The 13,639-nt window shown below is 44.0% G+C and overlaps 1 protein-coding gene across 8 annotated transcripts in view; it reads right to left on the bottom strand.

Moving 5' to 3' along the window:
- LOC147008993 (protein furry homolog-like) overlaps nucleotides 1-13,639 on the bottom strand; it is a 395,449-nt gene that overhangs the window by 60,731 nt on the left and 321,079 nt on the right. For all 8 annotated transcript variants that reach the window (XM_085864332.1, XM_085864334.1, XM_085864327.1 and 5 more), the window contains 2 exons: nucleotides 10,161-10,301; nucleotides 8,947-9,090 (listed from right to left, as the gene is read on the bottom strand). In XM_085864332.1, the coding sequence (XP_085720458.1) occupies nucleotides 8,947-9,090; nucleotides 10,161-10,301 (285 nt within the window). The remainder of the gene's footprint in view (nucleotides 1-8,946; nucleotides 9,091-10,160; nucleotides 10,302-13,639) is intronic.

The following is a 13,639-nucleotide window of genomic DNA, read 5'->3' as shown; positions in this document are numbered from 1 at the left end:
TCCCAAGTTATGGCCATTTATCTGTCGATGAATGACAAGACACGGTGCTATGACATCACGAATGACGTCACAATGTTTTCTTTTTTTGCACGATTGACGGTCCGATCTGATTGAAACTTGCCAGGAATATTGCTGGGGACCCGCGGATGTGCTTTTTCAAGGTTTGATATTAATCGGATAAGCGGTTCCCAAGTTACGGCCATTTATCTGTCAACCAATGACAAGACACGGTGCTATGACATGACGAATGACGTCACAATTAATGTTTATTTATTTATTTCTTATTATTATTTTTTTTTGCACGATTGACGGTCCGATCTGGTTGAAACTTGCCAGGAATATTGCCGGGGCCCCGCAGATGTGCCTTTTCAAGGTTTGATATCAATTGGCCAAGTGGTTCCCAAGTTACGGCAAATTTATCTGTCGACCAATGACAGGACACGGGGCTATGACATCACGAATGACATCACAATACTTATTTATTTTTTGCACGATTGACGTCACAATTCTTCTTCTTCATTTGGTATGACGTCACAATCGACGCTGGGGACCTGAGTATGTGCCTTTGCAAGGTTTGATATCGTTCTTTATCTGTTTCAGCTGTTTCCCAAGTGTTTCCCAAGGTTTGAATTAATTGTTCAAATTATTAATTAATCCAAAGGTTTGAATTTTCCCAAGGGAAACAGCTGTTTCCTAAGGGTTTGAAAGCTGTTTTTTCCAAAGGTTTGAATTAATTGTTGTGCTTGGTAGACATTTGTGAATACATTTACAGAGAGAGGGGCGAGAGAGGAGAGGGGCGAGAGAGGAGGAGGAGGGAGAGAGGAGAAGGGAGAGAGGGGGGAGAGAGAGGGGGTGAGAGAGGGGAGGGAGAGAGGGGAGGGAGAGAGGGGAGGGAGAGAGGGAGGCAGAGAGGGGAGGCAGAGAGGGGAGGAAGAGAGGGGAGGGAGAGAGGGGAGGGAGAGAGGGAGGGAGAGAGGGGAGGGAGAGAGGGGGATGAGAGAGAGGGGGATGAGAGAGAGAGGGGATGAGAGAGAGGGGGATGAGAGAGAGGGGGATGAGAGAGAGGGGGCATCACAATGCAAGAGAGGGAGAGAGGAGGAGGTGAGAGAGGGGACAGAAGAGGGGGAGATGAGAGTGGGGGCGAGAGAGAGAGGGGCGAGAGAGGAGGGGGGGGAGAGGAAGGGCGAGACTCAGGGGGAGAGAGGGGGGGAGAGAGGGGGGAGAGAGAGGGGGCGAGAGAGGGCTGCACATACTGGCACTCACCTACGGGCCCGCACTAGTAATAATAATGAACGTATAATCCCTGTGCTCGCTCAAGCACATCTGGGCCTGATGAAAGATCTTGTTATTAGTGCATGCTTCGTCAAATGAAATGTGTACCCCTCTCTTATGTTTGCTGCTCTGATACTTTCAAATATACTTGACAATGGATCATTGCATACTGATGGTTGTTTTATAATGAACATATATAGTGTGTTTGTTAACTGTGTAACAACATAATATTTTATTTATTTCACTTGGTTAGCAAGTTAAATTAAATAAAGCTGCTTTGGTTGGCACCAGTGAGTTAGAGGAATGCTTAATTCTAATTAATGAATGATGAATAATAAATTTGCTGTGTAGTAAACTTCGAGGAATCACATGAACACAGGGCATTGTTATGTTGAAATGAAATGTACATTATGCAATAGTTGTGAATGGGGAGGACAGTGAATCATTGCAAATATCTAATAAAGCTTGAAAGTATCAAACCACCCCAAAATCAAACCACCCACCATATTTAAAGTCTTTGATCATGACCACATCCTTGAAAACGTTTCGTTTGTCTTATCAGAATGTGATTGGTCAATTCGCTTATATGTGAGTGGATCACACTCCCATTTTTGTTTCCTTTATAAGAACATCATCAATGTTTGGAACATCAAGCCAGAAAGCAATCACGTTGCAATGATTGTCTTTCTCCATGATCATGTATTAAATAAATGATTCAACTTGTATTGTGACTGGAGTTACTTGAGTTAGGCTTTGAGTTTTCCAACACACCACCACCGAAGATGGACAGAGGTGACGTTTTCACCCCAGTCTGTTTGTTCGTTTGTCCATCTGTGAAAAGGATTTCTCAAAAAGTTGCGGACGGATTCGGACAAAATTTGCTGGAGAGGTTGGGTGTGTGAAAGGAAGAAATGATTCGATTTTGGTGAAGATCTGAATAAGGATCCCGATAATAGAAGTTTCTAAGTGATTCTTCAACATTGAGATCGTGCCAAAAACAATATAATAACACATTATCTCAAAAAGTTAGGATGGATTCGGATAAAACTTGGTGAACAGGTTGGGTATGTGACAAGGAAGAAATGATTCAATTGTGGTGAAGATCCAGATCCAGATCTGATAATTTTTTCAGTGATTCTTCACCATTGAGAGATAGGGCTAAACAAATATATAGCACGATATCTCAAAAATTGTATACGGATTCGAATGAAACTTTGTGGACAGGTTGGGTGTGTGACCACGACAAATTGATTAGATTTTGGTGAAGATCTGGATCCAGATCCGACGACTAGAATTTTTAAAGTGATTCTTCACCATTGAGAGATAAGGCTCAAAAACGATATGTAACATATTTCAAAAATGTATTGGGCCAGATATGTTCTCATGGATCAGGCATTACAGGGCGGAGGTATGCGCTCCACCGAGTGCCCTTCTAGAATAATGATGCTTTCAAAGCAAACTTAATCTGCAGAGTCTTCACAAACTCCAAAGTGATAAAGCTAAAAAATGCAGTTAAAATATGAACAAGTTACATTAACAGAGAAAAATCAGATTCTCCTCATTCACATAAGTATTCAACCCCTTTGCCGAATTAACTCCAAATCACTTCAGGAGCAAATTATTTGTTTGAAAGGTTACAAAATAAGTGTTATTGGTTACACTTGTATGTAATCAGTGGTTTAACTAAAAAATTAAGCTCCCCCACTTATTATTGAAAATAAAGAAGCCATCGCTGAAAAGAACACATCTAAAAGCTCATATAGAGTTTGTGAAAAAGCATCTTAACGATACTGCAGGCACGTGGAGAAATGTTTTATGGTCAGATGAGACAAAAATTGAACCTTTTGGTCTAAATTCAAAGCGTTACATCTGGCGCAAGCATGGTGGCTGAATCATCATGTCCTGGAGCTGTTTTTCATCAGCAGGGACTGACAAGCTTGTCAGGATAGAAGGGACAATGGACGTGCAAAGAACAGGAGAATCCTTGATGAAAACCTGCTCGAGTCGGCCATAAATCAAACTGGGTAGGATATTCATATTTTAGCAGGACAATGATCCGAAGCACAAAGCCAAAACCACATTGGAGTGACTGAATAAGAAGAAAATTAATGTTATTGAGTGTCCCAGTCAAAGTCGTGACTTGAACCCAATTTAACATTTTTGGCAAGAAATTATGTCATTGAGTCCAAAGATAATTAAATTTAAGCTTATGGTGGAGCTCTATGAAGTTTATTAAACATTATTTTTCGGTCACAAGACCAAACGGAGGTTTTTCTTTAATTAAATGACAGACTTGCACTGCAACTTTTGTCCAAAGACTTTCAGTATCGGCTACTGTTATTCACAATGCTAACATGGTTTGTTCAAGTTTTTGATAATCCTCATACTCTGTCACAGAGCGTCAGTGCCACCGAAGTAGCTTCCTGAGCAAGGGTCATAGTGGGTGGTTTGCCATTGCCTTGCCAGCAGTAGTTTGGGCAGGAACTTTGGAATTTGGCCGTGGTGCCGCCAATATAATAGCTCGTCCATTCTTCGCTCAGAACAACGTGGGATCTTTAACATCCACCAACTAATGTTGGCAGATGGGACGCCCAGTTTAACATTCATCTGAGGGACGGGGACGGCACACACTTTGATGAATCACACAGTCTGTGAAACACTCAGATGACAGTTTATAGCTGGGCCAAGATTCAAACTCAGGCGAGACAGCTTAGAGGAGAGTGTGCGTACCCCGAGGCCATCCTGTCAACCCATGTGGTAGCTTAATGCACTGTTAAGCAAACCGATTCAATGTTGTATTTATTCGTTTAAAATTGGTTCCATCGGAATCTATTTTTTTCCGATAGTGATATATCGATGGGCTCATACTGGTATATATTTTTTCTTTACGCAGGTTAAAAAAATATGTAACAGTCCAATAGTCAATTACATATTCATATATGATGTACACATCATTGACACAAGGTAATTTTTCAAAGTATTCCCAGATGGGGATTTTTCCCCATGACAATAATGGTTATTTTACTTCTAACTTCACCTTCCATTAAAAATGATTGGTTCGAAAGCAAAATCAGTATTGGTAATCGGTTCAGGCTGGGATCGCTTACGCGGATCGCCGTACAGGTATGACGATGGCAGATCGCTGTACTGGTAATCGGCATAGGTTGGTATGATGAACGCGGATCACCCTACCGGTAATCAGCACAGGTCAGTATGACTATCGCACATCGCTGCATTCACCTACCGCCGGTAGTCCAAGGGACTTTGTCTGGACATCCACCAGGCAGATGCCTGGCACAATTCCCATCTCCTTGAGATTCCGATCAACCAGCTGCAACCATGAGGCATGTGATTGGCCCATTGGCCTCCTCCACTCATGAGGCTCCCTTGCTGAGAGAACCTGCTGAGCAGGATCAGCATCAGGAAAAGGAGCCACATGTCCATACAGCCACAGCTGATGCTCACTGACTGTGCAGGTAGCAAATCTCATTTGAGTCTCAGCATCTGCTCATTGGACACAAAGTCCGACCAGCGATAGTCACAGATTTTCTGAAGAGACCTGGTACCAAAGGAATTAAATTGCCATCTCAGATCTCTGGTCAGATTCCAAGTCTCACATCCGTAGAGCAAGACATGTAAGCAGCAAAGACCTGAAGACTCGGACTTTCATCCTCCTGCACAGGTACCGACAGTGATGCACCCCATGATCCAGTGAATCCATGACTCCCCAGGCCCGACCCAGACATCTATTGACCTCTGACTCAAAACCAGCAGAGACATGAATATCACTGCCAAAGTAAGTGAATCTCTCCGAGATCTCAACATCCTCACCACAAACAGACAAGATAGCAGCATCCAAGATGTCGTTGAAAGCCTGGATCTTAGTTTTGACTCAGGAAACCTGTAATCCCAGCGGCTCCGACTCCTCATTCAGCACCTCAAGGGCCCCAAAAGGATATCCAGTCTCCACAAAGATGACTGCATCATTTGCAAAATCAAGGTCAGATATCTTGACATTCCCAAACGATGCAACGCAGCTTGATCTCTCCGACATCCTCCCCAGAATCCATTCCATACAAGTGCTGAAAAGTGTGGGGGCCAGTACACACCCCTGACGAACTCCAGTAACAACTGGAAATAAGTCAGAGATGGTACCACCACATTTCACAGCACTCTCAGTACCAGAGTATAGTTCAGACATCAGATCAATCAGTTTTGGTGGCACCCCACGAAGACCAAGAATCCTCCAGAGGGCATCCCGATTCACTGAATCAAACACTTTTCAGAGATCAATAAAAGCTGCAAGCAGCCCCGGCCCAAACTCTCGTCTGTGTTTGGTGAGGACCCGAAGAGCAAGGATACGGTCAATCGTTGACCTCTTTGGTGTAAAGCCTGACTGCTCTGGGCACTGGTGCTCAAGCAGATGGTGGCAAACCCTATCAAGAATTATCCGAGCAAAGACCTTGCCCGGCACTGAGAGCAGCGTCACCCCTCGTTAGTTGTTGCAGTCCTGGCGATCACCCTTCCCTTTCCAGAGAGGGACGACAAGGCCCCTCTTCCAGTCAGTTGGGATGACGTCTGTGTTCCAGGCAGAGCACAGAACTGCATGCAACGACATGAGTATAGCATTTCCACCAGCCTTGAGAAGTTCAGCATGGATGCCACAGAGCCCTGGAGCTTTACACCATTTCAATCGGTTCACCGCAGCCTGTATTTCCACAAATGAAAGTGGATCACAGTTGACTGGAGGGTCAGCAATAGGGATAGTAACATCCCTGACATCCAACTCATCAGCTCATGGATCAGTCTAGTGCAGCCGCTCAAAGTAACCGGCCCAGCGGGCCTTCACTTTGGACTCCTCTGTCAAGAGCCTACCACTCTCTGCTCTAACCGCAGTGCTCCGAGGGATGGGCTTGGATGAACGCAATGTGTGAAGTCCCCTGTAAGCGGGACGAGAATCACTTCATAGATGATGCCCTACCTCCTCACAGATTTTTCGCACATAGGCCTCCTTGTCCACCCTTCGTGCACGTACAGTTTTATGCCTCAACTCTCTGAACAACTCGGCTCTGCCATTAAGCCTGGCCCTGTGACTCTGGTCAATGGTATCCAGTGTCCCTTGAGAGAAAAAATTTTCTTCACCCTCTTTTGAGTTCCAAGACATCCACCAGCAACATCAAGGATAGTGGTCTTGAAGGCACTCCACACTTCAGGATTCTCCAAAGCACCCAGACTGCACCAATCCCCACTCAGTCTGTTCGCAAACTCCTCAGGTACCCTCTCATCCTTGAGCTTGCCACCATCCAGCCTAGGCTGGGATGGTACCATTCTCCTGGATTTAAACTGCAACTTCAGAGTTGCTACAACAAGCCTGTGGTCGGTATTGAGGAACAGCACTCCGGTAGACCCTGCAGTTCTGCATCATCCTCTAGTGACCATCAATGAACACATGGTCAATATCCTTTGCCACACCACCAGCGTTGGAATACCAAGTCCACCGACGATCCTGTGGGCGCTGAAACCATGAACCAGCCACCGTAAGTCCATAACTTCTTACAAAGTCAAGGAACTTAGTGCTATTCTCGGTCACAGATCCAGACCCATGGGGACCAACACATGTCTCATAACCATCCCTATCAGTTCCAGTCGATGCATTGAGATCCCCCAAGATTTGAAGAATATCTTGCTTGGGGCACTGATCAACCACAGACTCGAGCGTGGAAAAAAATGCGTCCTTCATGGTGAGATCACTTGCCTCAGTCGGAGCATTTACAAAGACCAGGGAAACGACACCCAAGGAGTGATGAATCCTTCGTCTCATAATACAGTCGGTAACCGGTGTTACCTGCAATTATCACTGGAGTCAGCTTATTGGACTCAGCTGCAGCAGCTTATTGCGCATGCTAACCATCAGAGCGACTAGACCAATAGTAGTTGTAACCACCCGTCATTATCTCGCCACTATCTGGTCTCTGAAACTCAGAGAGTGCTGCAATACCAATGTTCAAACGCTTGAGCTCAGATGATAAAGACAGGTGATCATCCTCTCTTCAGGATTCCCCAAAGTACCCTTCCCTTTCTAGAGAGAGACGACAAGGCCCCGAAGGGACCGCCTGAGGTTAACCCAAGGAGATCTCCGTCTCGTGGACAACACCTCAACACCACCCCGACACACACTATCACAATCTGACCCGGGGAGGTTACCCTGTGGTTTTCCTCCTATCATCAAAGAGTGGGGGTCCCGACGGCTTTCCCCAATCCCGTCATATGTTGAACTGTCCTGAGGAGGGCAGTTGCACTGGAGGTACTCCCACGGAGTGGGTTTTCAATTTTCTTTGCGTTTTAGGCCGGTATCAATATTGTGGATGGGCACAGGCCGGTATCAATATTGTGGTTCACCGTGTCATAAGCGACACAGGCTAAAACACACCCGATTCATATAATTCAAAAAAATGGGAGATTCCTATAATGACGAGAGCTTTAGTTTCCACAGAATCCAAGAAAGACAGATGTGATGCTGGTACACCATAGTCAATAAGTCAGAGCAGTACTCCATTGAACTACGGATAAAGGCCTTGGAAATTGTAAGTAGCTCTGATTTTTCAAGGAAACACTTGGTTCTACAAATGATACCCAGGTGGCAGCTGACTTTGGAGGCCAGCCAGCTTTGTTATGGGGTTGACCCAGGAGAGGTCACGGCTACTGGTGAGGCCTAGAAGTTCAAGAGACTGAACCTCTTCCTGTGGGTGACCATGGGACCAGACAGATGGGTTAGTTTGATGATCCTTCCAGAGTGGCAGGGTGAGACGAGATTTTTCAGGATTGAAGGAAAAGTTCCATTATAAGTTGTAGAAAAAGTGCAGTTGTATACCTAAACTGATTTAATCAGTCTGGAAACTTCTTTGTATGTTTCAAAGCAATGGATAGAAACAATGAATATAATTCCTTCATTGTCCATGCAGCAATAAAGGTAAGCATGTTCATCAGCCTGTGGCTGCTGGTTGCTTCGTTGCTGGGAGCGTGACTGTGCCGATGATGCAGTGCCTGTTTCCAGTAAGCTGGTACTCATTTTGCCAACCTCAGAAGGATGACAGACTGAGCCAACCCAGCTGGTGTTATTTAACGGCACGACAGGGGGTTCAAACTCAAGACTCTTAAGATCTTAAGCCAGCCATCTTAACCGTTCAGCCAACTCCAGGCTAAGTTCGCATGTTTAAACATCAAGTGATGATAGGTGAAAATGAATAACGATCTGAATTTCACATTTGTTTTAACACAGGATAGAAATCTTCGCTGAAATGTAATACATATCTGCTTGCATAAGGTTAAATAAAATCTAGTTGATTGTGATTGTGACTGTGTGACTCCTCCCTTTCCTGCCACAAACATCCTTTCCTTTTCCTCTCCTTTCCTCCTTCTAATGCCAATTCCCTTACTTTCTTCATCCTCATCACCATTTATGTATAATGCTCATGTGTAAGATTTGGTGACTAAATAAGGAAAATCACAATGCACTTGGTGAGACTATATTTTTACTCCTTATCGATACCCTCACTCATATGGAAGGGAGTTAAGCAATATGAAGATGACTCATTATTGTACTACTCCTGAGAACACAGTGCTATAATGAAGCCAATCATTTTCACACAATATTCCTATCAATTCAGCACATACCTCGCTGACATCAAATTGAAATTCCAAACTCTTTCCAGGCAGTCCTTTGTAAGTGTTTGCTGGGACCAACTCGCTTGGCACTCGACTGGCAAACTTTCCCACGACCAGCTTGAGAACAGCAAGGGCCTCGCACCAGTGGGAGGTCTGTGGGATGGGTTGAGGAATCACTTGATCATCATATGCAAGGAAAACTCAAACACAGCTGAAGTTGGAGTCCTGATACCGGGCATATTGATAGGACAAACTTTACTTTAAGTACCATCTCTCTGCACAGCCAAGTGAATGTCCTTTTACCACTTATTTATCTCTACTATAATGGAGCTAAATATTTATTATCTCCTCCGAGACGAAGCGTCAACGGTCCACCAAACTCTGCTATATTGTACTTGGTGTATATGACTCTGGATCACTATGCTCTTTAGCTCGCTTCATGAGCGAATGAGCAGAAATTGGGGGTTAAAAAGTGAATCCGAGGCCACCGAGTATGAGCGATGCAGCCCGAGGTACATCACCAAACACGATTGGTCCAGTGCTACCACGTGCCTATGACAGAACAGACCACCACCACCACCTCTGCCATCTTTCCATAGGATCTACTTGTGGAATCTAATATGTATAACAGCCAGTTGGTTTTTGGACTATGTATGCATGTATGTGTGGATCGACTCCCTCCGCCACATTGGTTGGACAGCTGGCCTGACTGCACCCACAATTGTAACCTGAAAAATAAATAAATAACAAGTCCACCATTTTGCAAATACTCATTGGCCTCAGGCCTCTGGTGTCAACCCATTGCCCAGTGTAATTGGAATTATCCAAGCTATATAACCACGATATATTAAAAATGCATACAAGTAGTGTGCATGCCTTTGCTTCAGGTACAGTATGTAACCAAAGTAATTTTTATTAATTTTTTTAACTTTCAAACTTTTGGATTTGGATTCAAACTTTCTGGAACTTAAACTAGCTCAGAATAATTACATGGCACTATAAAACATTGTTGGTTAAAAAAACCCCAAAAAAACAATAACCCCAGCTGGCTCATCAATGACCTTCATCAAGATGAAAATCTGCCTGCATGAACTGAGCAGAATTGATATGTGCCATCCAATCCAGGTTTGACAGATGTGGACAAGCTTGGATAAATAAATGGCAGGTATAAAAAAAATCAAGACGATTGTTAAACTGATACAAGCTATGTAAGCCTTTCTCACCTGTACAAATTTGCTCACAACTTTCATGATTTCAAGGTTGAAGACTCTGGAAGGAGCTGCAGAAATGTCCACCCGAGTAATCAGTGAATGCATGATGAGCAAGAGTGATTGCTGCATACTCGGAACGCACTTGTCAAGGAGCTGCCACAACAAAAAAAACAGTTTGAAATATATTAATGAAAGGTCTTGAATATTGCCATGTTTTCCCCACCACCACCACCACCACCACCACCACCACCACCACTACTACTACTACTACTACTACAGCTTTAATGACCGCAATTATTCCCAGCTTCTTATGAGGTCGGCCAGGGAACGTTTTTGGCTCAAGCTGCTGTTTTGTTGCTGGCCAAATGACGTTCGACTGAAGGTGACATTAATTTGGAATTTGTTCAGGGTGCCAGAAATAACTCACCCACTTTTCATGGAAGATAGCATTGGATGTTTTACATCCACCAACTTATAGTAGTGGACAGAACAAACAGCCTAATGTTCATTCAAGAAAAAACACATTCCGGCTATAATCTGCCACTTTGCGAGCAGCCTTCTCTAGTTAAGACGAATTTCTGAGTAATGTCTTTTCCATCAGAGCAAAATATGGTGTCACTACCATTTCCCTCCAACAAGGGTCAGCAGTGGTTAAACCCTTTGCACTATTCCAAGTGCACAGATGTAAATCAAACCTTGCCAGGGGGCATCATATTCACCACACGACAATGACATCACAGCCTATCTTTTTATTAGTCCTGCTGCAAGTGTGGCACTTTCTGATTGGTCTTAAATGTGACACCAATTCATTGGAGTGTATGATATCAAAATATGACTGTACTCTTGGAGAATTTTTGCCCCCCACACCTCCGACAAGGTCGAGGGACGGGTGACATCAAAATGAGCTCCATCCGTCTGACCACCCAATCATCTTCCATGAACTTTTCTGTTTGCGATATTTGAAAAACTGTCATACATTTAGCTTTCATAATGCGGATATCTAATCCTCATGAAATTATCTCAACCTGATTATATAATGGCTATGATTGGCTAAATTATGTTGCCATGGCAACCATCTCGATAACTTGGCTTGTGTACGCGATATTTCAAAAACCATTCAAGATTTACCTTTTATATTACAAAGATGTATGCCACCCAAAAGGTGGGGGACCTAGAGCATCAGCTCCTTGTCAGTAATGAAATGTGATTCGACCGTGTGTTATTTTATTAATATTTGCAGTGCTCTCCTATATTGCATATTTTAGCGCAGGTGTGAGGTAATTTGATATTGATGATGCGTCATTTTATGCATACAAAGCTGTTGTCAACCTGCCCCACATGTATGTCTAAAACTGCCATCTATTGATACTCTTTTTATGTTCTTACCTTTCTTTGTAATATGTCCGAAAATTTATTTACAAGAGATAGTAATAAATTTACAAGATTGTCCGCCAGGCACATGTTTGGGCGGTAAAGCCACCAGTACAGAAAGCGTGCCAAAGGCATCATTGAGTGACAGGTCGGGAAAGGTTCGCCCCACCCTGAGATGATTGGGCCCCAAACCAATAGCCGCAGAGCAGGGCAGGGCTAAGTGCGTCACAAAATGGGTGGGGGCGGATTCTATAAAACGGGTGATGGGCTCAGCCATAACAGTACTCAAGAGTTGACCTGGGAGTTGACTCGCAGAACCCGTACGAGTGAGACTATAGGGTTTTCCCCACATAACGGGTCCCCACCACACAACCGGCAGTCACGCCACTACCAAGGGAACTGCGCCCACTCTGTGCTCATGTCAGCCTTGGCAAGAACTGTTGACGGATGAACCATGTCCACACTGGAACACGCTGCATCCTGTCTGCGCAGCAGCAGTATTTCTAGTCTGTCTTATCTATCTCCTGAGGTGTGAACAGAGCCGTCTTAACGCATGGGCATGCTGGGAAGTTGCCCAGGGCCCTCATTATTTCAGGGGCCCCGTGAATAAAGCGTGCCACTCCTAAATTATATAAAATATATACACTACCGCTCAAAAGTTTTAGAACACCCCCATTTTTCCAGTTTTTACTGAAATTTAAGCAGTTCAAGTCCAGTGATTAACCTGAAATGGTACAAAGCTAAGCGGTAAACTGCCAGAGGTTAAAAAAAATTTAGGTTTCCAAAAACTGAAAAATAATGTAAATTTCAGAGTTGTTAAAAAAGGCCCTTTTCAGGGAATAAGTAATGGGTCAGCAACTGCAGCTGTTCTGCAGCAATGGAAGTAAATTAAGCCTTGAAATTTGATGCAAACAATTCCGACAGGTGTCCCAACTTTTTATGATTAGTTACAAACCCTCTGTCTGTATAAAAGCAGTGTTGGAACAGATTGTGTTGCTCCACCCTCCAAAGCATTATTTGGACAATATTTCCATGCAGGAAGTAGTATATTGCTATCATAATGGTGAGAAAAAGACAATTAACAAAGGAAGACAGACAGACCATTATAACCCTTAAAAGTGTAGGTCTTTCCTTTGGAGAAATTGCAAAGGAAGCCAAGGTGTCAGTGAGTGCAGTTTCCTACACCATCAAAAGGCACTTGGAAACTGGAGGAAACTTTGACAGGAAGAGGTCTGGCAGACCCACAGCCACAACACAATCAGAAGACAAGTTTCTGAGAGTCAACATCTTGTGTGATAGGTGGCTCACAGGACAGCAGCTTAAAGCACAGCTTAACACTGGTCGAAGTAAGGTAGTCTCAGTTTCAACTGTGAAGAGAAGACTTCGAGCTGCAGGTTTGACAGGTCGAGTGGCAGTAAGAAAGCCATTGCTAAGATGGCAGAATAAGAAAAAGAGGTTTGCCTGGGCCATGAAGAACCGCCAGTGGACGACTGGAAACTGGAAGAAGGTCTTATGGACTGATGAATCAAAATTTGAAATCTTCGGTTCATCAGGTTGAGTAGGCCAAAGGATGGTTCCTCAGTGTGTGACACCAACTGTCAAACATGGAGGAGGAAGTGTGATGATCTGGGGCTCTTTTGCTGGATCCAGTCGGCAACTTGCACAGAGTGACTGGCACCCTGAACCAAAAGGGCTACCACAGCTTTTGCAGCTCCATGCAATACCCTTTGGTCTACGCCTAGTTGGTCAGGGGTTCATCCTACAGCAAGATAACGACCCAAAACATACCTCCAGGCTATGTGAGAACTAGCTTAGACGAAAAGAACAAGACGGTAGGGTTTTAATCATGGAATGGCCAGCACAGTCTCCAGACTTAAACCCCATTGAGCTGGTTTGGGATGAACTGGATGGAAGGGTGAAATCAAAGCAACCTACAAGTGCAACACATTTATGGGAACTTCTGCAACAGTGTTGGGAAGAATTTTCTGAACAATATTTGATATCCATTGTAGAAAGAATGCCACGAGTATGTTCGGCTGTTCTATCTGCAAAAGGTGGCTACTTTGACGAGTCAAAAATTTAGATTAAATTTTGTTCAACAAAACGATTCCATGCTTTCT

Source organism: Eptatretus burgeri, chromosome 18 (assembly GCF_056783735.1).
Source record: "Eptatretus burgeri isolate ZD-2024b chromosome 18, Ebu_testis_v1, whole genome shotgun sequence".
NCBI lineage: Eukaryota > Metazoa > Chordata > Myxini > Myxiniformes > Myxinidae > Eptatretus > Eptatretus burgeri.
The sequence above is the reverse complement of the archived record's forward strand: the minus strand, read 5'-3'. Positions and strand labels throughout refer to the sequence as shown.